Raw genomic sequence first — 27568 nt, 5'->3', positions numbered from 1 at the left:
TTCAGTTTTTATTTGTAAAATAATAATAATAATAATCCAGGAATTTTTCAGTGTTTATTTTCCAAATTAAAACAAGGATGAAATCAGGTTAAAAATAAAAATATTGGGAAAAATTAGGGGGAAAAAAGAACCAAAAAAACTTTTATAATATACAATATAATTGAAACTTTTTTTATGTAAAAAAGTATTTTTTTTGTCTCTCAGAGGTAGTCATTTTTCCAGAAATCCACATGAATTTCTTCACAGTATCCTCACTCATGTTGAGCCTCTTGCTGTCTTGGAAGTAGTCCAAGTTGGAAATTATGCGCTCTGCATCTATAGATCCAGGGGGTTCACTCAAAGCTCACCATGCCACTTTGCTGAAATTGGGAAGTGTGTCTTGATGGCTGTTCCAAAAAGCCAGCACATCCAGTTTCATATTGTCAGTGTTAGGCATGTTCATGTAAGTAGTAAATGTGCCTTTCAGATTTGAAATTTCATCTTTAGTGGCAAATGGTTGAAACCCTCTGGCATAACAGTCATAGTCTATTGCAAAATTCACTTTGAGAAAGGGGTGCAACACCTGGATGACATTCCAAAAATAATCTTTGGCACCAAACACTTCAGGGTTCAGACTGTGGGTCACAGTCGTCTCCCATTGCTTGTTGAGCATTGGGTTGAAGGTTTTGAACGCTTTTTTGGTTTTCTTGTGTTCTGGGGTCAGAAGGATTGCCAGAAACAGCTGGGTTTTCTCGCCATATATTTCTCCTGCAGCTTTTGTGCTCAATTCAGCTGAGATTCTGATTGTCAGGATCCGGTAAATATCTGTATTGGAAACCTGTTGGCAGTGGTCAGAGAAAACTATGTTTTCTGTGCAACACACAGTTATTCCAAATTTTCAACAATGAACATTAGCTTGGTGCACAGAAGCTGGCAGTCATTTTGGTTATTTGCCAGTCTCTTCAGAATTTCTGCTTTAGAACCAATAAACTCAGGATGATTTATGAGATGCATTAGCACTGTCCACGTGTTATTTACATGACAGGTAGCGAAGTACAAGCTCATGCACCGTTGTGGCACAACAGGGGTAGGTAATTGGCAGTCGGCTCTGTGCTTGTCTCACACTGTGTAAAACAAAGCCTTCAGCTTGTCTGAGTGCTTGAAAATGGCTCTGAATCCAGTTAGTCAAGATTTCACATCTTTCATTTCTTCCGTAGCAGTAGCTGCTGACTGCTCAACGTTAATCAGATGAGCTGGACAGGTAATATGTGGCAGCTCCAATTTCTGATTGAGTTTAATCTCCCTTGCAAATTTAGCCATGTAGGAAGCAGAATCTGTGTTAGTTGTGGCCACGTTTTCCCAAGTTAGCTGGTACATCTCAAACATATCAGTTATTACATTGATGAAACAGGTATCAGCAGAGGAGATGAATGTCACATCAGCACAAAACAATGCAGGGTTTATTCTCTTTGAAATCAAAAAGCAAAAGGAAAAAAAAAGGCCAAGAATTGGCAGTCCAAAGCTTCAAGAGACTCGTCAAAAATCTGAGCAGACACCATATTTCCATCAAATTGTTCCATCAGTTTAGATATTAAAGCATCATTTTCTTTCAGATACTTACGAGTGAGGTTGTCTGCATTAGCACGGGTTTTTGTTGCTGGACAGTATTGTCGCACAAAGTTACCAGTAGGCCCCTCAGCTATTAACAGTGGTTGTCCAGTGAAACAAAGAGTACGTGCAAATTCATTGACACAGTTGTGCTGTGTCCTCTCTTTCCTTAAAGCCCTGGTGAAAGCTCCTGATATTGACTGTTTATCCCGAAGCTCACTCGCTTCTTTAAGCTTCCTGTGTTGCTTGCGTTCAACATGCTCCTTTAGTCTGTCAACGTGAGCACTGACCTCAATGCTACCGTACTTGCAGCGCAAGGCATCCTCTTCACTCTCGGCTTTACTTTTCTTGAAAATTTCTAAGCACTGATTTTCCTGTTCGTATTCAGGCACAGATTTGCGGTTTTGCCCCACGTTTACCTTTTCTATCTGTAATCCCCAAGGAGCTTAGCTAGTTTCCTGGGACTCTGTGTGGTGGCAGTTCAGGGAAAGGCACGCTGTCCCAGGTAGGTAGGGGAAGCCAAGGGCAGATCCCGAGTCTGCTAAGCAACCAAGAGGGAGAGAGGAGAGGCACCATATAGAACAACAGGGGCCCCTGTTGATTGGGGAAGGATTGCAGGTATGCCTGCTTGGGGGAGGGGGTAGAGTCAAATGATTGGCAAGGGAAAGCCTGAGAAGAAGAGCTAATCATAGAATCTCAGGGTTGGAAGGGACCTCAGGAGGTCATCTAGTCCAACCCCCTGCTCAAAGCAGGACCAATCCCCAACTAAATCATCCCAGCCAGGGCTTTGTCAAGCCTGACCTTAAAAATATCTAAGGAAGGAGATTCCACCAGCTCCCTAGGTAACGCATTCCAGTGTTTTACCACCCTCCTAGTGAAAAAGTTTTTCCTAATATCCAACCTAAACCTCCCCCACTGCAACTTGAGACCATTACTCCTTGTTCTGTCATCAGCTACCACTGAGAACAGTCTAGAGCCATCCTCTTTGGAACCCCCTTTCAGGTAGTTGAAAGCAGCTATCAAATCCCCCCTCATTCTTCTCTTCCGCAGACTGGACTCTTTCCAATTTTTCCACACCCTCCTTGTAGTGTGGGGCCCAAAACTGGACACAGTACTCCAGATGAGGCCTCACCAAAGTCGAATAGAGGGGAACGATCACGCCGCTCTATCTGCTGGCAATGCCCCTACATATACATCCCAAAATGGCATTGGCCTTCTTGACAACAAGGGTACACTGCTGACTCATATCCAGCTTCTCGTCCACCGTAACTCCTAGGTCCTTTTCTGCAGAACTCCTGCCGAGCCATTCGGTCCCTAGTCTGTAGCGGTGCATGGGATTCTTCCGTCCTAAGTGCAGGACTCTGCATTTGTCCTTGTTGAACCTCATCAGATTTCTTTTGGCCCAATCCTCTAAATTGTCTAGGGCCCTCTGTATCCTATCCCTACCCTCCAGCGTATCTACCACTCCTCCCAGTTTAGTGTCATCTGCAAACTTGCTGAGGGTGCAATCCACACCATCCTCCAGATCATTTATGAAGATATTGAACAAAACCGGCCTGAGGACCGACCCTTGGGGCACTCCACTTGATACCGGCTGCCAACTAGACATGGAGCCATTGATCACTACCCGTTGAGCCCAACAATCTAGCCAACTTTCTATCCACCTTATAGTCCATTCATCCAGCCCATACTTCTTTAACTTGCTGGCAAGAATACTGTGGGAGACCATGTCAAAAGCTTTGCTAAAATCAAGGACCAACACGTCCACCGCTTTCCCCTCATCTACAGAGCCAGTTATCTCAACATAAAAGGCAATTAGATTAGTCAGGCATGACTTGCCCTTGGTGAATCCATGCTGACTGTTCCTGATCACTTTCCTCTCCTCTAAGTGCTTCAGAATTGATTCCTTGAGGACCTGCTCCATGATTTTTCCAGGGACTGAGGTGAGGCTGACTGGCCTGTAGTTCCCAGGATCCTCCTTCTTCCCTTTTTTAAAGATGGGCACTACATTAGCCTTTTTCCAGTCGTCCGGGACTTCCCCCAATCTCCATGAGTTTTCAAATATAATGGCCAATGGCTCTGCAATCACATCCGCCAACTCCTTTAGCACTCTCGGGTGCAGCGCATCCGGCCCCATGGACTTGTGCTCGTCCAGCTTTTCTATATAGTCCCGAACCACTTCTTTCTCCACAAAGGGCTGGTCACCTCCTTCCCATGCTGTGCTGCCCAGTGCAGTAGTCTGGGAGCTGACCTTGTTCATGAAGACAGGCAAAAAAAGCATTGAGTACATTAGCTTTTTCCACATCCTCTGTCACTAGGTTGCCTCCCTCATTCAGTAAGGGGCCCACACTTTCCTTGACTTTCTTCCTGTTGCTAACATACCTGAAGAAACCATTCTTGTTACTCTTAACATCTCTTGCTAGCTGCAACACCAGGTGTGATTTGGTCTTCCTGATTTCACTCATGAATCCCCGAGCAATATTTTTATACTCTTCCCTGGTCATTTGTCCAATCTTCCACTTCTTGTAAGATTCTTTTTTGTGTTCAAGATCAGCAAGGATTTCACTGTTAAGCCAAGCTGGTCGCCTGCCATATTTACTATTCTTTCTACACATCGGGATGGTTTGTCCCTGTAACCTCAATAAGGATTCTTTAAAATACAGCCAGCTCTCCTGGACTCCTTTCCCCCTCATGTTATTCTCCCAGGGGATCCTGCCCATCAGTTCCCTGAGGGAGTCAAAGTCTGCTTTTCTGAAGTCCAGGGTCCATATTCTGCTGCTCTCCTTTCTTCCCTGTGTCAGGATCCTGAACTCGACCACTAGTCTGACCACTAGGGAGTGCGAGACCCTCCCCTGGGAACCCTGCAGTGGGGAGAAGCCATTTTGGGGTAGTCTGGAGCCAGCCACAGAGAGGGCAGAACTAGCTGTGTGGGGATGCAGAAGAACCCAGGCCTGTCCATCCAAACCTGTAAGGAGACTGGCACTAAAGGAGGTAACTAGGTGGATATGGGGCATTAGAATTATTTCTCTGGGGAGGATTGTTTCAATTCAGTGCCGCACTAAATGGACTCAAGAGAAATAGGTGGGCAGCATCTCCTTGTGAGCAAATCATAGCACGATATTCATGTTGTTTGATTTGCCGACCTCTCCTGTGTGGGTGTTCTGCGTTTTACACTGTGGAACTGCTTCAATCCTAGCACTGCAGGAAACAACAGTCGCGGAAAGCACTAGTGTTTAACAAAAATAAGTACCCACAAAAATACCAAGTGGATTGATAAACGGGTGTAAATCAGTAAAAAACAAACTCCTTTTAATAAAGAAATTGGTAATTTATCAGTGGAAATTGGTAAAAACTGAAAATACGGAAAACTATTTCCGTCTACCCCTGACTCTTTGGTAGTGGCCGTGGTGAATGAAGAGAGCCAGCAGGGCTGGGCTAAGGCTAACTCAGAGACAAAGGTGCCCAAAAGCTTGACTGTTTTGGTAGAAAGACTTTTATTCTTCAGCAAATGTACAACTTCACATTGCAATTACCATCCATTGTCAAGGTAGGACTTCTGTAGCTAGGTGGCAATATCTCAGTTTGTGAGCAAGCTACCAGAAGGTTCCAGAGAACAAGGTTACTCACTCATCACAGAGAGCTGCCTCATTTCTCAATCAGTTTTGCAGGCTTCTTTGGATGCAGCAGATTCTGCAGCCAAGGCAACAGTAATGGTGGTGAGTATGCTCCATTCCTCCTGATTGTAGTCCTCGCAGATTCCTGTGGCTGTGCAACAGACAGCTAAGGACTTCCCCCTTTGAGAGATGTGCAGTGTTCTTATCTAAAACTGAGGATGATTTGTACATGATAAAGGACTTGTCTATGTGATGCAGCAAAGTGCTCTAGAGAGGTGTGATTTACAAAATGCTCTAACCTGTTGTGCTTTAGTTGTCCCCATGTAGACCCTGCTGGTGGGCTCATTAATGCAGACTAGATACCTTTTAGAGCACAACACATTAAAGTGCTTTCCAAATCACACCCCTTTAGAACATTTTACCATGCCATTTAGATCAGCTCTAAGTGACTTTCCCAAGGACACATAGTGAGTCAATGCTGCAGCCTGTAATATAACCCAAGTCTCCAGCCACTCAGTCCCGTGCCCTAAGTGCTATATGTGTTGTGCCAAGTATTGAGTGAGGGGAATGTGAGCCATTTGGGATGCCTAGTGTCACTGTGTTCATTTTTACACCAGTACCTGGAATACTTTGATTATTTTATTCAAAGCATGTTGGGGTTTCAGCTTTGGAACAAACAGAAAGATATGGATGGGTGGGCAGAGAGAGGCCTGTGTGTGTGTGTGTGTGTCTATGTGTGTGTGCTTGCATCACTGTGGACTGCAAAAGCAAAACATGTTGGGCAAGGCTTTCCCTTGATTTACCCCCGTGCCCGAATTAATTAGGGCTTCAGGCGATTGACTAAAAACCTCCAGAGCTTCTGGCAGTACCAGGTTGTTGCAGCACAGAAGATGGGGAGGGAAAGGAATATGCTTCTGTGATTTCTCTCAGGAGTTATTTAGGTCGAGCAGTTGCTTCCTAGGTGATAAAGGTAGTTCAGTTCAGAAAACATGTTTGTGTTTTGACATCTGATTGAGTTCCCTCTGATTGTTAACAATGTTTTTCCTTCAGAATATATGCCATTCCCAGTGTCAATCAGCCTCTTCTAAACAGCTGCTGCTTCTGGTTTTTCAGAACATTTTAAAAATAAGTCTATTTTTGATACATTCTCTGTATAGCTCATATCGCCCCCTTCATGCTGAGGGGAGAAACTTCAGCATTACAGTTTTTGCATTTGCAGAAATAAAGAGTAAAGGAATAAATAGACTCTTCTCTGATCAGGGCATTTGCCTGGAGATAAGGGGGCTGATATTTCTACTCTGTTTCACTCCCTTTGTGTCACTCAGGTGGTGCAAAGAGACCACCAGCAACTTTGCTGCTTGTGGATTCCTGGCTGTGCCAGATCTTTGCCTCTGTCCCCAGGGTCCCTAGCACAGGAAGGATGACAGCGGTGGGGACTGGAAGTAGGTGGAGTGGGCTTCACCCCAGCTAAACCCAGCTTGGCAAATACTCTCTTTGAGTATGTCTACACTGCAATTAAAAACCCGCAGCTGGCCCATGTCAGATGACTCATGCTCGCAGGGCTTGAGTTAAGGGGCTGTTTAATTACAGTGTCGAAGTTTGGGCTCAGGCTGGAGCCTGCGCTCTAGTGCCCTGCAAGGTGGGAGGGTCCTAGAGCTCTGACTGCAGCCCAAGCCCAAACATCTACACTGTGGTTACACAGCCCCTTGGGCTGAGCCCCATGAGCCAGAGTCAATTGGCTCTGGCCAGCTATGGGTTTTTAATTGCAATGTACATATACCCTCGGAGACCATAGACAAGTGGCACAAGGTAGACCAGCCCTATGACTCTTCTACCCTGGGCTGGGGATAAGGCAGAGAATCAGGAAGTGGCAGAGAATTTGGCTCAAGAGCTTTCCTGTTTTTCAGATTTCATATTCTCTTGCTACTTGGTCTTCACCTGAAGGTATCATTTTTTGTGGCCTTGATACAACCTTTGAGACCAACATCTTGTCCCAGTGTCATGGTTGGTTACCGTTAGAAATTATTCTTGTGTCCTAAGGAAAGGCTTATGACTCCAGGTGGCAGATAAGCAGCAGGAACAGATGAAATTGCACAGCTTAGATTCTAAGAGTCCGTTTAAGCCCATGAGTACCCTATATCATTACACTGGCTATATATTATAGAACTGGAAATATTTATTGTAAATTAGTATTTTTGCTATATCAGTTGGCTTGAAAAATAATTGAAAATGAATTTGCCATGATATTTCTTCCTATCTCCCCTCTGAGGGCCAGCTGGGAGCATGAAAGGATTTAATGCAAATGTATGCTCAGTCTCTTTTGCACTAAAATAAACAGTTCTACGGTTCCTATAGTCTGCAAGTGGCAAATTCTTCTGTCATTTGTCTTGCAAGATCTGAGTTAGAGATTCTGAATTTCCTTTTGTGATGAATCAGTGGTAAATGTATATTCCAGTGTAGAGGACAGCCCAAGTCTTGACGCCCAGTGGCTAACTCATGTTTAAGCCCTGGCATGTTCCTCAAAGTAGACCTCCTCCTGCCTGTCGTACCTGTGGGGCCCAAAGCAGAAGGCTTTCTCAGAAGTCCCCTACTGGATGGGGCCTCTCACAAAACATGGTCAAAGGGAGCGGTGGTGGGGGTTCTCCTTTTATACCCGTTAGCCCTGTGGTTAGAGCACTCACCCAGGTTTAGAAATGATTTTTTTTTTTCAGTGAATAGTTAAGTTGCTGAAAAATGCATTTCTTAGGGAACCAAAACTGCTTGTGAATTTGGGTCAGATATAACAAATATGGATTGGGCCAGAGAGAGAATGGAAGTCACTGTACATAAGCCCAGCAGTTAGGGCACACCCCTCGGAGGTGGGAGACCTGGGTTTAAATCCCTCATCTGGCAGAGGAGGGGTTTGGATCACATCCTCCTTGGTTTCTTTGAACGAAAGGCCTGACCTGGCTTAGGCACCTATCTCCAGGAAAGGGTTCACAGCTGTGAATCCCGAATAGAGGGATAAGCCTCCCTCTGGCCTGAAGTTAGACATCTAACTGCCTTTGAAGGGTGGGATTTATACCACACTCCTCTCCTCAGCATTACCTATTTACTAGGGTGGGAAGCTCCCCACGTGGCATGCTGGCTTTTGTGAATCCCCTTCTTGGGCACCTAACTCTCCACATGTATTGAATAGGGAGCCTAACTTAGGGCTGTGAATCCCAGTAGGCAGCAGGGCCCCTAAACATTAGGCAGTTCATTGCTGAGCCTAAGTCATCATGGTGGATCCAGCCCAAAGTGCCTAAGTCACTTTTGAAAAGGGAACCTATGCTCTGAAGTCACTCCAGTGCTTTTGAAAATTTTACACTGCGAATCAAGAGAACTGGGTTCTGTTCATGGTTCTTCCCCAACTTGCTGTCTGAGCTTGGACAAGACACTTATTCTCCTTGTGCCTCAGTTTTGCCTTCTGCAACAAAAGTATAAGCATACTCCCCTTTGTATCTATCTAGGTATTTCTACAGTCGCCATCAGCATAGTACCCAATTGACCTTTGCAAGGCAGGGTTCAGTATTCTTTCTCCATTACTATAAGATTGCATGATCCTATGTCAAAGGAGAAGTTTTCTCTTTTCTAAAACTTATCCTTTTATTTTTGGATAACTCTGGAATCGCATCTCCTTAACTTAACTAGATCCCTTTTCTTTACCCCCATCTGTACAGGTTTTGGCTTCAGATCATCACTTCATGGGAAGAAGAATCCGATGCCATTATTGCTTTTGACAATGTGTCTCTTAGCCTGGACTGTTATCTAACAAGTAAGTGTGCCTCTTGTTAGCCTTTATTTGTGATCGGGTGAAGGGGTACAATTGTTTTCTAAATCTTTCCAGAAATATCAGGGTAAATCCCTGAAATTGTACCTGTGTGCAGATGAAGGAGACTCTTTCACTACGTTTTATCAGTTTTCTTGAGCGTTGACTTTGCATTTGAATTGATAATGAGACATACAGTGGAGAAGTGTCCATTACAAATCCAGATGGTGGCATCACCTGTCTACACAATATGGCTCAAATGCCAATTTGTGGTTGCAAAACATTCCTCCTTAGCTGGTTTGTTATCTGTGACAATAAACTGACTAAATGAATAGAAATTGGATGCTGCCTGGGAAAAGAGGTAAACCTAGGTATTCTGTGATTGACCCTAATTTCGTAAGACCATCAAGTGAAGTGTTCTTATTGGAATAGGGCAGTTTCATTTGACTCACACAAAGATAGGTCTGAATCAAAACCCAGGATCTAAGCTGTCCTCCAAACTTAAAGAAAGTTTGGATCTAGACCCAAACTTCATGGCTGGCCCAATATCTATAGCTTGCCCAGCCAAAACACCAGGTTACAGAATCACCCCATGCTCTGGGTAAGTTCAGATTTGGATTCAGCATTTATGACTGGCCCATCTCTAGCCTCATATGTGGCTAATTATTTGATATGTAAGTGTGTTAAATTATCCCAGTATCTTCCTGCAATCTAGAACAGGAACTGATGTGACGATGAGATAGCCAGACTTTAAATAGCAAATAAATATTGTTACCTATCTACCATTTTAGCACCTAAATCTTGGTAAGACCCACTCTGTTAGACTGTGTCCCTTTCAGTTCTCTATTTCAGCTTATTAGCTTCATTTGCTTTGCTTTTTTGTTCAGCATGCTTTCCTCCCACTTCCTTTTCTCCTTCGTTTGTTTCAACTCCCACAGCAGCAATAAAATGCCCTTCTGCCCTCCCTTTAATATTGTTTTGCCCTGTGGCTGGCAGACTCTTGACCCAGGCAGAGTGGCCACCAGCTGTATCTTATCTCCATTTGCTGAGATATGGAGTGCAGTCATAAACCAGAGTGTGGCTTTTTTGTGTTCTAGTCGATGGAGAGAAGACATCTCGAGATGCGGCTCCAGACTCGAGCAATCTATTCACCAAAGGAGACAGCCAGAAAAGGATCAGATTGGAACAAAAGATTCTGGAGAGCCTCCAACTCAGCACTGTTCCCATCTCTGGTCCTGCAGGTAGGGAATTTCTCTGGCTGAGAATCATTCCAGGGCACTCAGCTTTCACAGTCGTGCAGATTTCAGCTAAATGTCAGCAAGTTAAAGAAGTACGGGCTGGATGAATGCATTATAAGGTGAGTAGAAAGTTGGCTAGATTGTCGGGCTCAACGGGTAGTGATCAATGGCTCCATGTCTAGTTGGCAGCTGGTGTCAAGTGGAGTGCCCCAGGGGTCGGTCCTGGGGCCGGTTTTGTTCAATATCTTCATAAATGATCTGGAGGATGGTGTGGATTGCACTCTCAGCAAATTTGCAGATGATACTAAACTGGGAGGAGTGGTTGATAGGCTGGAGGGCAGGGATAGGATACAGAGGGACCTAGACAAATTGGAGGATTGGGCCAAAAGAAATCTGATGAGGTTCAATAAGGATAAGTGCAGGGTCCTGCACTTAGGACGGAAGAACCCAATGCACAGCTACAGACTAGGGACCGAATGGCTAGGCAGCAGTTCTGCGGAAAAGGACCTAGGGGTGACAGTGGACGAGAAGCTGGATATGAGTCAGCAGTGTGCCCTTGTTGCCAAGAAGGCCAATGGCATTTTGGGATGTATAAGTAGGGGCATAGCGAGCAGATCGAGGGACGTGATCGTTCCCCTCTATGCGACATTGGTGAGGCCTCATCTGGAGTACTGTGTCCAGTTTTGGGCCCCGCACTACAAGAAGGATGTAGATAAATTGGAGAGAGTCCAGCGAAGGGCAACAAAAATGATTAGGGGTCTGGAACGCATGACTTATGAGGAGAGGCTGAGGGAACTGGGATTGTTTAGTCTGCAGAAGAGAAGAATGAGAGGGGATTTGATAGCTGCTTTCAACTACCTGAGAGGTGGTTCCAGAGAGGATGGTTTTAGACTATTCTCAGTGGTAGAAGAGGACAGGACAAGGAGTAATGGTCTCAAGTTGCAGTGGGGGAGGTTTAGGTTGGATATTAGGAAAAACTTCTTCACTAGGAGGGTGGTAAAACACTGGAATGCGTTACCTAGGGAGGTGGTAGAATCTCCTTCCTTAAAGTTTTTAAGGTCAGGCTTGACAAAGCCCTGGCTGGGATGATTTAATTGGGGATTGGTCCTGCTTTGAGCAGGGCGTTGGACTAGATGACCTCCTGAGGTCCCTTCCAACCCTGAGATTCTATGATTGTATGATTTTAAACACAATGGAATCCAGTATAGTTTATTATCAAAGAAAACAATAAAGCCTTTTATAAGCCCCTGGCAAATCGAACAGATCAGAGGAAATCAAGCATCATTAGGTTGTTAATTACAATTAATTTGGTTTGTGAGCTGCAAAAGAAAGGAACATGGGTGGGGGGAGGTTCTTCTCAAACTCGAATAATGGTCACTTTGAAACTGTACATTTGTCTGGACTCTTGATCGTTTGGGGAAAAAAGCCATACTCAAAGCAAAATATACAGCGAAGTCCACATCGCTAGTCCAATCCATCCTGGTCTAGTCACACACCTCGCTAGTTAATGTATCTGCATCAGCTCGTTTCACTTCCCCTCTTTTTGGCAGTAGATTAAAATAAAAGTGAGAGATTTTTTAAAGACATCATCTCAGGCTAGTTTTAAGATGCAGCAGTTCTCATGGTTGGTTAGGTATCTTGGGTCCAAATTCTTCTCATCTACTTGGCTATGTTGTGTGGGGGAGAAAAATGTACAATGAATGGGAAACATATCTTACTCATGAGACACTGTAACTGAAATTGCACAGGCAACCTTAATTCTGGCATTTCCTAACTTCTGAGTTCTTGATTTTGCAACCAGAACAATATTCTTTTATGGTAATTTTTTTTTGACGTAATTTGCTAGTTTTTTTTAAAAAACAAACTGGAAGAAAATTAATTCCTTTATGTGGCATCACCTTGACATGCACGTGGACCCTCAGTAGGTTTGGAACCTTTAAGTCCACCACACTGACCTCTGTCATTTGAGCTAACCAAGTACTGATACCAGCACCAGAGAAGGATGAGATGCACTTTGCCAGTGGGGTTCCCCGATATTTGCTGATAGCAGAGGCATGGTGAGTCTCAGGAATCTCTGGCTCAATTTTAGATTCTGGAAGGGAGTGTAGTCTCCTGCTAATTTCTCTTGCCTTGTCCCCTCCAACCTGTCCCTGTTCCGTCTCTTCTCTGCCCCTGTCCCTTGGTCCCAGTCTCATTTTCATTACATACCCAGTCCCAGTCTCCACTCCTCAGGCTTCTTCTCCCAGACTCCTTGCCCAGCAAGTTCTAGTCTCCTTCTCCAGGCTCACTGAGGCCCCGTCTCTCCCTCCTACTCTTAGTCTCTCCCATTCCCCAAACCCAGTCCCAGTCTCCTGGTCCCTCCCATCTCTCCATTCAAACACCATCTGTCCTCCCCACCCCCTTCCCGGCTCCATGTTCCAATCTCTTTGCCCAGTTCTCCCTCCACACCCCAGTTGCTTGTGAGATCTATCTCCCTTCCCCCCACTACTGTTCCCCCCAAGACCTGTTCCTAGTGCCAGTTTCCTTACTCAGCCAGACCTAGTCTTCCCCTTTCTCCACAGTTCCTTGTCCAATCTCAGTGTCCCCCCCCACCACACCCCACCAACTTGCTTCTATTCCCCCACATTTCCATCACTGACTTCCAATCCCAGTCTCCACTCCTCCCAGTTCCCATTCCCAGTCTCCTTATAACCCAGCCAGTTATAGTCACAGTTTCTCTCCTCCTCTATCTCCATTCTCAGTCTCAGCAGACTCCTTTTCCCCTCTCACCATCTTTTGTCCCCTCTGCATTCAAATCAGACAGATCCCTGCTCTTCCTGAGCACTGGCAGAGGGGTCATTGAGATCCCAGGAGAGACAAGCTCTCAGGGATTCATTTGAGTTTCTATAGTCCATTGCATGGGCAGCTGACTTCCCTGACTATCAGAGTTATTAACAAGTTATTTATCTGCCAATTTGAAATGCCATCCTTTCTGCTGCCAGATACCCTTCCCCATGCAGGTTGGGGAACACAGGGCCCTAGCTGGTACACGATTCATAAACCCTGTTAACAAGCCCTGGGATTTGTTCACACCTCCTCCTTCCCAGCAGGCAGCTCATGTACGCTAGAGTAGTATCAACAGAAGGAATGTGTTGCTATTCTCTATAGTAAGCACTGTACAGCAGCAGAATGCAAGAACAAAGGCTGAGAGTTAAGGAATTGGACTAGGACTCAAGATCTAAGTTCAGTTTCTGGGGCTGGCACAGACTTCCTGTGTGATCTTGGGCAAGTCACTAAGGGGAACATTTTCAGCAGCTCCTAAGCAATTTAGGAGCCTAAGCTGCATTTCCAAAGTGACTTAATCACTTATTAAACGAAGTCTTATGGAAATCAATGGCACTTAGGAGCCTAAAATGAACTTTTGAAAAGGTGACTTAGATTCTTAATCCACTTAGGCGCTTTGAAAATTTTACCTTTAATTTCTCTGTGCCTCAGTTTCCCATGTATAAGTGGGGATAATTATACTATCCTACAGCACAGAGGTGTTGTGAGAATAACTTACTAATGTTTGTGAGGTGTTCAGATTCTATGATGATAGAAACCATATAAGAATCAACAGGGTTGACTGTCCATAGGAATATCAGTGCTTGCATGGTAATATAGCTGGCACATGGTGCTGCATTTTGTCCCCAGGTACCCAGTGCTTTAGGTAAGACTGAAACTATTCGATGTTATGGTACAGAAGAATTTCAAGTATTATAATCACTTTGTTCTTTCCTCTCACTTCCCTTTGTAATGAGCCACATCAAGATCTCATCTGTAAAGCCCAAGTACCCTACTGTTAAAAACTCAATCCATTCTGAATGGAGCCATTTCAGCCACCGTATCGCCACTCTCTTACCAATCTCCCTTTTGGGGAGAGTCAAGCTTGCCCTCAAAGAGCTGCTTCATGAAGAACCAATTCCACAAATACAACAATAAGGCCTGTTGTTCTTTTTATTAGCAATGGATGAACCTCAGAACGTTTGGCGCTCGGGTTCAGTTAGGTAAGTGTCCAAAATTTGCATCCAGAGTTAATCTGAGCCTCTTGAGTCTGGAAAATAGAGCTGGGAATCTCATGACAACAGGCTTCCCTATAAAAATTCCATTACTTCCAGCTTCTTTGTGGGCTGAAGATACTGTGAGAATAGGACCTTCTTACTCTTCAACTTCTTGATCCATCTGATATCTTGAAATTCAGAGAGGTACCTGGAAACTCAAAATAATGGGAGAAAGCCTGGGGGAGGGTGGGGGAAGGGTACCCATGCTGCTTTGAACCTCAGAAAAGGTTTGTTTTGAGTCTTGGCTGCAGGTTCAGGTCACTTATGTTATCCAAGCCAGTTTGCCTGTCCCTACTTTTTACCAACATTGCTATTCCTGGCCCTTTTTACAATGGCTTCTGGCACCTGGACCTTGAATAGCTCCTATGTGCAGAGAGGTGGCAATCTTCACCTCTTTGCACCTGTGGGAACAGCTATCCCAGAGCTGGAATTCATACCCAGGAGAGGGTAGACAGTGGTACTACCCCCTTCTTCTATAAGGGCTCCTCCAGGAGAGAACAGAAATAACTTCTTGAAGGAACTTCACAGGAACCATTTTTACACAGATGCACTAAGTCAGTACATCTCCCAGGTGCCCCAACACCAGCCACTTTGAGCTTCTTGTGTTACAGAGCCTCTGCTCTGGGTGAACTTTCCAGTGTCTGTGTCCCATTGTTCAATAAGAGAAGCAGGTCCCTGATCTCTACATTTTACCTGGCTTTTATCTCTTGCTTCCTGCATCCCAGTAATACATTTAAGAAACCTCAGGTTGAGCCTGTCAGGGGCCATTAGTCTGTTTACAGTTGTGCAAGTGAACCCACAGCATCAGCACCACCGTGACGTCCCTAAGAGTGCATTGATCAAGATGAGCCCAGCCAAAAGTAGTTAAAGCTAATGTGATCTTTGGCTTGTATGATGGATCACAGACTGTAATATTTCCTTTTTAACCAGTCAGATTAAAACAAAGAACTATGTTTCTGTAGCTAGAGAGACAATAAAACTACAGTCTCAACTCCCTGAACTGACCCAGCTCATATAGCAGGAAGCTCAGTGTAAGAGGTGCTGCTACTCAGTTACATGAATATAAATCCGGAGTAACTCCATTGACTTCACCAACGCTATTCTGGATTACACCTGGGTAACTCAGAGCGGCCTCTAGCCCACACTCTTTGCTGATTCTGATCTTGTTCAGGAAAACCTGTTCCAGCAGAAGTAGTGAATGTTCATCACCACAAACCATCCCTATCCATTCTCAGACCAGTACACAGCAAAAGACCTTCTCAATTCCTACTCCTGTTCAGCATGGCTGGAGCCTCTCCATGCCTTAGACCCTGTGGGTTGGCAAGGGAGTGATGGTAGTAGCACAGAATTACTATAAATGATATTGAAGCACCCAGTCATTGTCTATGACAGCAATATCATGTGAACATACTGACTAAGTGCATTGCATCCTACCCTAGCATCTGGTTCACATAAATGATGAGAACCCAGTACTGCTACCAGCTAGTGCAGTTACTCCTCTTCCTCAAGTGTTGAAGGGCTGTGTTTTGGTGCTGAAAGTCCCAGAGTTCTGTGATGGCTGATGATCCTGGGGGAGGCAGGTTTATGACACAAAGTTCATAGAGAACTTGTCAGAGTTGTTGCTTCATCTCCCTCAGGTACTTCTGAGGTGGTTATTAGATGAATGCTGATTGTCTGCTCAGAGCTCTATATAACGGAGACATAATCCCTATCACTAAGATCACATAGTCTACACAGGCAAACAGTCCAGTCCAGACACAAAGCACCAGATAAGGTTGGTTGATCACACAGCAGTGTAGATCCTTTTATTTTTAATTTAAGAAGTGGCCACTGTTTGTGTGGCAGATTCTTGTTGAAAGGCTTTGTGGCAGAAGCTTTTTTGAGAAGGAATTCTCAGGAGGAGAGGGTGGTGCCAAGAGCAAGCTTGTCTACATGAGAAGGTTGCACTGATTTAACTAAAAGTGTCATTTTAAACAAATTTAATTTAACTCGTGTCAGTGTGGACACTTATTTTTGTTTAAAACAGATTTATTCTGGATTGCTTTAAAATAAGTTAGGTACCAGTTTAAGCAAAATTGAAATATATCACTCTTAAACTGTAATCGGTGTCCAGCTAAAAGCCAATTTAAATTAAACCATTGCAACTTTATTGTGTAGACAAGGCCAGATTGTGGGAATTTCAGGCATAGGAGGAGACACAAAGTTGAAAGTGGTAGAAGGTTGCAAAAGGCTAGTGATGAATTATTAGCACAGTAAACAAATGACCAGAAACAGGAAGAAACAGAGATGGGCCTCTGGGTAGGCAAAAAGAGACAGAAGGAAAAGGGCTTGATGGCAGTACTGACAGTGGTTAGGTTTTCATCACGAGATTTCTGGTGCTCCTGGACAGGTTGCAAATACCATACAAATAGCCTCTCTTCCAATATTTCAGCCTCTCTTTTGGTCCTAATCACAGTTCAGAAGTGCCATGGCACACAGACACAAATGACAGATCACTGAACAACAAAAAAGTGAACTTTTTTTCAAGTCACACTACTTGTGTGTCCATCAGCAACTGCATGATCCAATTTTCGCCCCTGGCTAATGTCAATGGGTTGTATTGTGATTTGAGCTGGATTGTCTTTTTCCTTCAGCTTCAGTCTTTCCCATGACAGCTGATGTTTACAGGGATTTTGCAGTTTGCATCAGAGGAAAGTTCTGCATAGGATACTGCTCTGGTGTTTCTCGGAAGAACTCTGAGTCATATTAGTTAATCAGATGAAGGAGCTGAAAGGAGCAACGGAGCAAGTATTAAGCAGAAGAAAATTACATTTGTTGGCTCTTCACATGCAATTATACCAACTGCACCATTGGTATAATGCAATAAAGATGTCTGCAGAATTGCATTTCCATATTAAGCAGGAGTAAACTCAGTGAACAAGCAGCCTCCCCCCGCCCCGAAAATAGTAGCAAAGTAGTGATGGAAAGTGTGTTGAAAGTAATAGTGGGGGTGGTGGTCCGACCCTCTGTAGACACAAAACTTTTACACTATCTCGTCCTTCACATTTGCTTTCCCCCAGGGGTTAAACTGAGGAGGAACAGTAGAGGCACTGTACTCAGACAACACCCACAATGCCAGTTCAGCAGGATGCCTCTGCTGAAAAGATCAAAACATATCGCTGTGCAGTTAAATTGGAATTACTACTCTCCAGAGTTACCCACGCAGCTGAGATGAATTGGGCAGTTCACACTTTTTAGACCTATGACTTAACGCTGTCCACTCTGTTGATTTGAGAAGTATTTTCAGGTCTTCCTCTGCCTTGTTCTCCTTCCTCAGAGGACTGATAGATTGAAGAGGAGTGGTTGGTGAGGGTGGATGGATGGATGGATAGAGATTGATGCTATATAAATAGTTGAGAGAGAGTCTAAGAAGAGGGCTGTCTAGACTTTCCTGTACTGATACCAACATCACTCGCAAGATTTGCTTACTTCCCCGTAATGCAAAACACAGTATTCGCTTGTCTTTTTATGTCCCAATAATGTATCACTACTTAGGCTCTGTCGGCACTACAGAACTTATAGCGGCTCAGCTTTGGCTTTCAGCTGTAAGGTCTCCCCCGTAGCCGCTCTATGCTAACGGGAGAGAGCTCTCCTGCTGACATAATTAAACCACCCCCAATGAGCGGCAGTAACTGTGTCGGTGGGACAGCTTCTCCTGCTGACATAGTGCTGTCCACGCCGGCACTCTTGTCAGCGAAACTTATGTTGGTCAGAGGGGTGGTTTTTTCACACCCCGATCAACAAAAGTCTTACCGTGCTATGACAAACGTGCTAGTAGACAGACATACTTAATGATACAGGAACCTAAAAATGTGAGCAAAGCCAACACTGCTCTTTAACACCATTTTTTCACGTCTTGCCCCCAATGTTAACCGTGTCACTCTTAATGCTAGAAAAGGTAATGGCCGCAGGTCTCACATTACCAGTCACCAAGTCACTATTAAACCACTTAATGTAAAGCAAAATTGAAAAGCTTCCTCTTTTCACAGTATTAAATATGTTTCTTATGAATTGATGCAGTATACTTTATCTGGATGCTTTCAGCGCAGAATGACCACTGGAATTAATGGGAGTGAGTAGCAAAAATCTCTCATGCACTGAGGTGAGGATGTATCGCTCCATGTTTTATGGTGTGTCACTGGCTGCAAAATGTTAGTTAAGATTGAGATAGGCAATCCAGCTCCGCTGTAAGTCCCTCCTTCAGTTGCTTGGTGAAATATCAGAGGGGATTTGTGAATGTTTTCACAAATACTTGGGGCATATTAGTTGTTCTGTGGTTTGTGGCATTGTGTTATTTGTTGAGCAACAGCTGTTTCAGAGGAAGATGCAAGAAGATCTCTGAAAGACAATTACAAAATTACCTGTCCACAGGTGAAATTCTTTTCTAGCCCTTCTCAGTTAGGGTGTATCTACACTGCATTTAAAAACCCACGGCTGGCCCATCCCAGCTGATGCAGGCTAGGGGGCTGTTTAATTGCAGTGTAGACGTTCAGGCTGGTGCGGGAGCCTGGGTTCAAGGACCCTGCAAGGTGGGAGGATCTGAGTATCTACACTGCAATTAAACAACCGTGGAGCTGCACAAGCCCATCAGCTGGCACTGGCCAGCCGCAAATGTCTCATTGCAATGTAGACGTGCCCTGAAGCATGAGAGCTTATACTCCTTATATGTGTTTATTCTATCTAACATTAAGTGTGGATGGTCTCTTGGTCTTGATATGTTGTAACACTGAGTTCCATGGACTGCTTATGCACTGTGTGAAAAGAATTGAAATCTTTCAGTAATGCATTACACCTGAATTCTGAAATACAGATAATGTAAGCAGGGGAATAGTTCTGCTATTGTGGGGAACTTTCCTGGCTTCTGCACTACCTCAGTGAAGTAGGCTAGCGAAAGGATCTGAGTCCTCGCTCCCACTTCCTTTACCCAGAGGCCTCCCTACCCTTGAGGACTCCCCTTCCGCTCTCCTGTCTGGCAAAGTCCTCATAACCCCAACAAGGCTGGGCCCAGGATTCCTGGGGGGCTCGACCCCCAACCCTGCTGTGGTCACCTAGGACAGGGGCTAGGGTGTCCCCACTCTGGGGTACTCTCTCTGCACTGGGCACTTCTCTGACCCACTGATCATTACATACAATTTAAAGCAAATGTAAGTTATTTAATCAACAATTAATTTTAAAAAGAGTAAGAAAAAATGGGGAAGATTAAAGGAAACACATCACCCCGCTCTGTGGCAGGGAACATCACAAACAGTGTCTCTGGAACGTCAGGGCAGTTCACAGTCTGTTCCTTGTAAGTCCCAGGCCTCCTTCTCAGGCCCTGGCTGTGCTGCAGGGATGCTGTGGGTTGGACACTTGCTCTGATGGTGGCCACACGCTCTCAGGCTCTAAGTGGTAGGACCTTTCTTCCCAGTGTCGCCCCTGCCCTGTCGGGGTTACGATACAAGCCTAGCCTGCAGAGCCTCTTGGCTGAGGCGTTTCCCTGTGCTGGGCCCGCTGCCCAGGGTCTCCCTCGCTCTCCCTAGCTGCTCACCACACCCAGCTCCGGACTGCTCCAGCCCCAGCTCTACCACTCCGCCTCAGCGCTGCTGCTGCTCTGCCTCCAGCTCCCTGGGCTGTTTCTTTGGCCCCTCTGCCTCTGGTTGCTACAGCTCTGCTCCCAGGGCAAGTCAGCTCTGCAGGCTGCTTCTGTGACTCTGCTCCCAGTACTGACCTGCTTCCTGGGCTGCTTTTCTGGCCCCTCTGGCTCTGGTTGCTGCTCTCTCTGGACTGTGCCTCTGGTTTTGGGGCTGCAGCTCTGCTCCCAGGATAGGGTCTGCTCTCTCTGGGCTGCTTTTCTGGTCCCTCTGGATCTGGCACAGCTCAGCTCCCCAGCTTAGCTTGGGCACCTGCTTTCTCATTAGCTGGGCCCTGGTCTGTCTGACCCAGGCAAATCCAGCTCACACGGAGGATGGGACCTCCCTGGCCTCCTGACTCCCTGATTAGCTTGCCCGCCCTGTCATTCAGGCTGACCTGGAGCATTGGCCTCTTCCCATTGTTCCTGGGGACTATCAGTCTCAGGGTCCTGATTTCCCATAGACCCTTCCCCTTTTAGTACTGGGAGCTAGCCAACCAAAACACCCCACTGAATGTTAGTAAGGGGGCAACAGTCCCCTTACAATAAGGATATGGAGCATGTGGGAACAGTGAGTTTGTGATCATCTCAAGGCTGAATAAATCTATTTACCCTTAACTTTAGCTGGTTTGAGCCAACAGATGCCAGTTAATGTATTTATGCCTCTGAGGAATGGCTAAGATGCTTATTGCCATTTTTGTTACACTTGTTTGGCATATTTGTGAGCAGTGAAATTGCTTTCCACTCCAGCAGAGCAAATATGCCTTGTTCTTTCTTCCTCTGAGTCCTGTTCTTTGATAAAGTTACTCTTTAGAATGCCTGTGTCTGTGCTACCTTGAGCTGTGATTGTGCCCGACCTACAAATTCTGAACATTGAAAATCCCATCACATTTTTTGCCAGCGTCAGGGGTGCTACCCTCCACAGCCTGGCTGAATTCCAGTTTGGTTAATTACAGTACATTACCTATTAGAGTTGTGTGGGAACCAGAATTTCCCTCCTGTGGAAAATTTTGCATTCCCCTACTTGCTCCCCCAAAAAAGTTTTAAATTTGGACAAATCAGATATGTGAAATTGTCCATGGGAAGGACATTTTAAAAAAAAAAATCCATTTCCAAAGAACCAAACAGGAATTTTTCAAAACTTTCTGGTCCTAGCTCCCCAGCAGCTCACCAAGTGGGCTCCTGAGGAGCCTGGAAACCTAGGGAGCCTAGGTCCACAGTAGCCCATCAGGCAGGTTCCTGGAGAGGTCGGGGAGCTGTCAGGAAACTAGGCAGGCCTGCCAGGTTTCCATTGAAAGTTTCAAGTCCTACGGAATATGGGGATTCTGTCAAACCAGCGTTTTCTGTCCAAAACCTGTTCAGTTGGAAAATTTTCTACCAGCTCTAGTACCTAGACATTCCCTGCACAGTTTCAATTTATTTTCAATATTCTTCTTCACTTCTTGTACTAAACAGTTGCATGGATTTGCTGTGAGCCTTTAACCAGCTGCAGTGTTTCATTTCTGGAATGGCTGCATTTCATTGGTTCATGTTTGATTTCTGTGCATATAACATATAATAACTGGTACAATATTTGGGGGTCCTGGTGGATGAAAAGCACTATAGACTTGGAATATATCATTATTGTTAGGGATGTTGCTGACTCAAACACCAATGGAAACATAAGTGAGCACTCGGGAATTGTTAGAGACAGAAAATGGGATTATAAATGCTGTATTTGTTGCCATGTAAAATTAAAAATATTGAAACAAATATACCTACGGATGTTGAAATGTTTTCCTCACCTTGTGAGCGCACTTTCTGCACATGCATGCACATATGCACATACAGGTCCGCATTTAGGGGCAGGTGACCCAGGCAACTGATTTTTGTTGTTAGTGACAAAAGGGAAAATAGAATGTTTGAAGTAACATATTTCAGGGTTAGGGGATTCATTTTTCATTAACTTCCTAAAATGTTCTGGACCTTTGTAGAATCTCTTGGAACCTTCCATACTTTCTGAGAACTGCATTTTCCTTGAATCTCCTAGAACTTTGTCAGCCGTGCCCACCCACGTATATAAGGGGCGGGGCTTCACCAGTCAGTCAGTGAGATATAAAAACCAAGTGAGAGCCCAGCTGGGATATTGTGAACCTTGTTTTATTGTGTAATTGTGAAAGTGTACTTGTGTTTTAATACTTGAAGAGTGTAAGTTGTGACTAATAAAGGACATATTTAATGAAATACCAGAGATCTATCGAACGCAACAATATAAAAGAAATACTGTTACTTTTCTTATCATGCTTAACATGTAATGTATGATGACTTTCTAAGGCTACGGAACATAGACTTTTGCTCTCCCTAATGCTGTCTGTTTCTCCCAGAGAAAATAAAAGATGCCCGTGAAGAAGCCTTCAGGAGCTCAGTATAGGAAGCAAAAATCTCAATTGTAATCTACTTTGCAGCAAGGGGCAAAATTGATGGGAAAGTATCTGAAACAGAACAACGTAGACCGGGCTTTAGGCAGTAGCGATCATCCCAGTGCAGAAGAAATTGAGGAGCGAAGCGTAAATGATGGAAGTCCTATTACTAAGGAATTAGCAGATTTACTGGACGATAAGGAATGGGAATGAGAGGAAAGTGATGGAGAATCATCCAGTTCTCCTAGCAGCATAAAGAAGAGTGATGATAAAGAAGAATGTGGCTCACAGGAAAAGGAGAATAATGACAAAGAAAAACCTGGTTTACATGAAAAGGAGAGAAACGATAAGAATCAGCCTTGCATGATGACAGAAACAGCAATGAGAAAAATTGCACACCACAAATTGATATATCAGATCCTGCTTTATGGCCAGCAATCCTAAACTCTGCCAGTATTGATTGTACAGTTTTGAACAGGCCAGGCAAAACTGAGAATATGATGTTTCCAGTAAATGAGCGGAAGTGACACTTCTCAAAGTCACACTGCAAAAGAGTGCTCAAAAATGGTGAGAAACTGAATCAGCATTGGCTAGTTTACTCAAAATCAACTGACAAAGTGTTCAGTTTTTTGTTGCTAAATATTTGACAAGAATGCCAAATCGTTGCTTGCATTTTCTGGGTACAATTACTGGCATAACTTAACTGGTGTTCTGAAGCAACATGAAAAGTCACCTGGCCATTTTATGGCCTACTCCAAATGGATGGAGGTCGAGTCCAGGCTCAAGCTGAATAAATACATAGAAGCAGAAAGCCAGAGCATTGTTAATGTAGAAACCCAGCACTGGAGGAATGTGCTTGAATGTCTGATCTCAATTTTCCTCTTTCTCACAAAGAATAATTTGGTTTTCCGGGCTCGTTGGATAAGTTGTTCACTGAACATAATGGTAATTTCCTTGGGAGATATGATGAAGTCACACGTGAGCACCTATGTCAAGCAGTTCGTAAGGAAGCTATGGACCATTCCTGGAGCAAAGCAATTCAAAACAAATTGATTGATCTTATGGCAAGGAAGGTGCTTGATAACATATTGATATGGCTTGACAAAGCAAAGGACTATGCTGTAATAATGGACTGAAATCCCGACATTAGTCACAGTGAAAAGATGTCATTTACAATAAGATTTATTGATGACGAGGATGACTGTATCCAAGTACAGGAACATTTTATCTGTTTCCAGTCTGTGGACAACTCTACTGGAAAAGGCCTAACAGAACTGTTTATGAATGTTTCGAATGAGAGTAAAATAAAGCTTCAGGATGGCCGCAACCAAGGCTACAACAATGGTGCGAACATGAAAGGAAGAAACTGTGGCATCCCAGCAAAGATTCTGATGCTGAATCCACGAGTTTTCTTCGTGCCATGTGGCTGCCATTCCCTCAGCCTAGTTATGTCAGATGCAGAGTCGTCATCTTTAGATTCACTACCTCTCTTCGGAGTACTGCAAAGGACATACGTCATATTTTCAGCATCAGCTATCAGATGGAAGATCCTCATGGACAATGTTATAAATCTGACTGTGAAGCCGCTAAGCGACACTCGCTGGCAGAGCCACATTGACAGAGTAAGGCCAGGGAGGTACCAAGTGACTGAGGTTCACGACGCCCTGAGGGAACTGGAGCAGTTGAATAAAGCTGAGACTGGAATCTGACACGAGGCGCAAAGCCTGACAAACTAGATCACTGACTTGAGTTGGCAAGGTCAAAGGCAGGAAAAGCAACCTTTTGAACTAAAGGACTAGGTTTAACATTCTAAGGCTGTCACCTACGGTAACACTCACTATTTAATACTGGTCCACCCAGTGTTGGTGCACAGTTCAATTTCTTGATGTTAGTATATTTCAGTTATTCTTAAAATTTAAAAAGTTTCTATCAGCTTAGAGGAAATGAATGTTTTTATTTGCTTATATATGGCATGAATAAATACAGATTTACAGATCCTAGCTTGCAAATTTATTGTCTTGTATGAATTATTGTCTTATATGTCTTTTATAAATCATGCATGCAAATCGTACATCAGAGTTGTGAAATGGGCTACAAATGCAATAAAAAATAAGGTATTCAAAGATTTAACAAATATAGGGGGGCCGCGGAAGACATACCTTGCCTGGAACGCCATTTGGTCTAGGGACTGCCCTGCACACACATGTGCATCTACTTGGGAGCACTAGCCCTGGTATATGCAAGTCATAGACTGTCACCCCTCCATTTGCAGGTGACAGAAGCTTCATACCCAAAGCCCATTTGGATAAATAGTTCTTGGCCTGTGAAAATTCTATTGCCTGCACATGCTAGGATTAGAATAGTTCAACTGTGTATGCAGGCTTTAGCGCAGAGGTGGGCAAACTACGGCCCACGGGCCTCATCCGGCCTGCGGGACCCTCCTGCCTGGCCCCTGAGCTCCTGGCCCGGGAGGCTAGCCCATGGCCCCTCCCCCACTATTCCCCCCTCCCCCGCAGCCTCCACTCACTGTGCCGCCAGGGTCCCAGGGGGAGCAGTCAGGAATGAGAGGAGGGGTTGGATGGGGTGGCTGGGGGAAGTCAGGGGCGGGGAGTCTGGTGGCAGACAGGGAGTGGGGTGTGTGTGGATGGGGCGGGGTCCCGGGAGGGCCTTCAGGGGACAGGGAACTGGGGGGGTTGGATGGGGCAGGAGTCCCGGGGCCGTCAGGAGGCGAGAAGCGGGGGGGTCGGATAAGGGGTGGGGACCTGGCACAGCCTCCCATAACCGGCCCTCCATAGAATTTCAGAAACCCGATGTGGCCCTCAGGCCAAAAAGTTTGCCCACCCCTGCTTTAGCACACCAAAAGTATATATGCACACCAAGCTGGTGAGAGACTAAGACTACACTGTAAAATCAGGTCAAGAATCTTTTTAGCCTCTGCCCCCAGCCATCTGTTTATATCAGGGGTTCCTAAACTTCTTCCTGGCACAATCCCTTTTTAATAAAATTTCCTCCCAGGAGTCCAGAGAGCATGGAGGATGCCATTTTGTAGAGCAAAATCGTGTCCTCCAGAAAAAGAATTTTTAATTTGTAATCATGATTAATCATAATGGAAACCTGATTCAAAGAGTTAATGCTCATCCAATCAAAAAACAAGTATACCAAAAAACATACCACGTGGCCTTTGCATGCAATCAAAAAATTCATTTTAATGCTAGCAAACAAGCTACAGGCCAAGAATTATTCCCAGAAACTACTTGGCAAATAATTTTGAACAATAAATAAGTCTGAGAAATGACAAGTCCAGTCTCAGACAGGAAAAAGAGATTAATGATTGTATAAATTATTCATTATAATTTATTAGCTTGGCTCTGATTCTCAGTGCAGTTTTTTATTTCATTTTTTTCTTAAATTGAAAGTTTCAGATTATTAACCCAATTAGCGGTCTGATCCAAGATTTTTGAATCAGGTCCAGAGGGTACAACAGAAGGTCCTAAAAATATAGGCCTAAATCTTCCAAAGTGACTAGTGATTTTGCATGCCTCTGTTATTGGGTGTCCTGACTTTTAGCATATTGGTACTCAGCACCTTCTGGACATCAGGCCTCTTTAAAGTATCCAAAGTGGGACCCAAAATCCTTAGTCACTTTGGAAAATTTAGACCAGAATATGTTACTTTTTGGCAGCCACAGACTGGAAAATTATGGTGTGCTGAAGGAACTACCCCATCATGCACTGAAGAACAAAAGAGAACTATACTGTATGTTACATGACCGCGTTATGGTTGCATGCAGGTAGAAAATGTTACGCTGTTATCCCAGTTGCTTAAAGGGTTGTGTTTCAGTGTTGCTGTTTCATCTGTGGAGATCAAAGTTGTGCTCAAAATTGAATTACTCTAAATTGCCATGACATGCAGCAACCTGTGGAAACAGGTTTCTGAGAGTTTTTAATGGCTCGTGTAGTATGTTGCAGTTGTTTCTGGTACTGGAGGAAATCAGTAACACACAGGGAGGAAATAGCCACTTTTACTGGAAAAAGACCATTTCTGAGGTTGTATAGACATTGAGAGAACCTTGGGTGCTTGTTTTGTTATTTAAGACTTCGGGCAAGTGCTATATTTAATAAATTTTTAGATCAGTGTGGGTTTCGTGGGGAAAAAGTCTGAGTTTAGGCTAGATCCAAACTTTTTGAGACCCGTCATCTTTTTAATTCTTTTTAAACCAGGATCGACTCTTCCCCCCCCCCCCCCCCCGGCTACATTCTGTTCCTGTTTGATCCAGCAGTAAAGTTGTAATATATTGGACTGGCCTTCAGTATCAAACACGAAGGAGATTCTGAACTAGGAGGAAGCATGTGGTTCGTAAGTCACGACAGTAGTGATTAAGAGGGAATACTGAAAACACCTGGCAGTGAATATTAGGAGAAACCCGGGCCCCTTTGAAGTTAATGGTAAAAAGCCTCCACTGACTTCAAGGGAGCCAGGATGCCACCCATTATGTTTGATGTGCAACTCATCTTCATATGTGTAGGTTTCTTCAGAAAGAGAAAAGATTCATAGAAATTAGAGATGCAAAAAGACCTATACTGTCCCAAGCAGCCTACCCTCAGGGGCCAGTGCAGGCTTGGTGCCTCCACTGTATCTTCTTGGGCTTCATCCATACTCGTCCAAACTATGGAAGAGAAGAGAGGAACTTCCACTCAGTTCAGAGAAGCCACCAGATCTTTGGCTTCTTATTGGAAATCCAAACTTTTGAGTCTCTGGTTATTAAAAATTCATCGGGTTTGTAAAACAAACTTCTTGTGATCTAGCATTCCCCAGTCCACCAGCTTTTTGGAGACTGATATAATAGGAGGCTCACAGGAGAGAAAACACAACGCTTAGTTAACTGCACAAGTGCTCAGTTCCATCTGAGTTTGCTCAGGGCTCTGGTAACCTCTAGTCCATACTGAACACAGGTATTACCAGAGTCACTCCCATAATAGCATTAATCACCACCTTTAGGGCTTGTCTACCCTGTTCCTGAATAATTCCATGTGCAGACAGATTTTCACCAGCGAGATAAGAGCTGTTTCTTATTATTCCAAACTAAGATGCTCACCTACCCATTTTCCTAAGCATATGCTTCAGTGCAGCTGGCTTAGCGCACTGGGATATTATAATGTTAAGTCACTACGATACTTGGAAGGAGAGGCCTCAAGTTTCTTTCTGGCAATGAAG

General features: G+C 44.4%; 1 protein-coding gene across 1 annotated transcript in view; it reads left to right on the top strand.

Annotated features, from left to right (window-relative positions):
- ALK (ALK receptor tyrosine kinase) overlaps positions 1–27568 on the top strand; it is a 537956-nt gene that overhangs the window by 450754 nt on the left and 59634 nt on the right. Inside the window, exons 10-13 of the mRNA XM_077812189.1 lie at positions 8903–8997; positions 10089–10154; positions 10344–10388; positions 25509–25528. Coding sequence (XP_077668315.1) covers positions 8903–8997; positions 10089–10154; positions 10344–10388; positions 25509–25528 — 226 coding nt within the window. The remainder of the gene's footprint in view (positions 1–8902; positions 8998–10088; positions 10155–10343; positions 10389–25508; positions 25529–27568) is intronic.

This window comes from Eretmochelys imbricata, chromosome 3 (assembly GCF_965152235.1).
Source record: "Eretmochelys imbricata isolate rEreImb1 chromosome 3, rEreImb1.hap1, whole genome shotgun sequence".
Classification (NCBI taxonomy): Eukaryota; Metazoa; Chordata; order Testudines; family Cheloniidae; genus Eretmochelys; species Eretmochelys imbricata.
The sequence above is the reverse complement of the archived record's forward strand: the minus strand, read 5'-3'. Positions and strand labels throughout refer to the sequence as shown.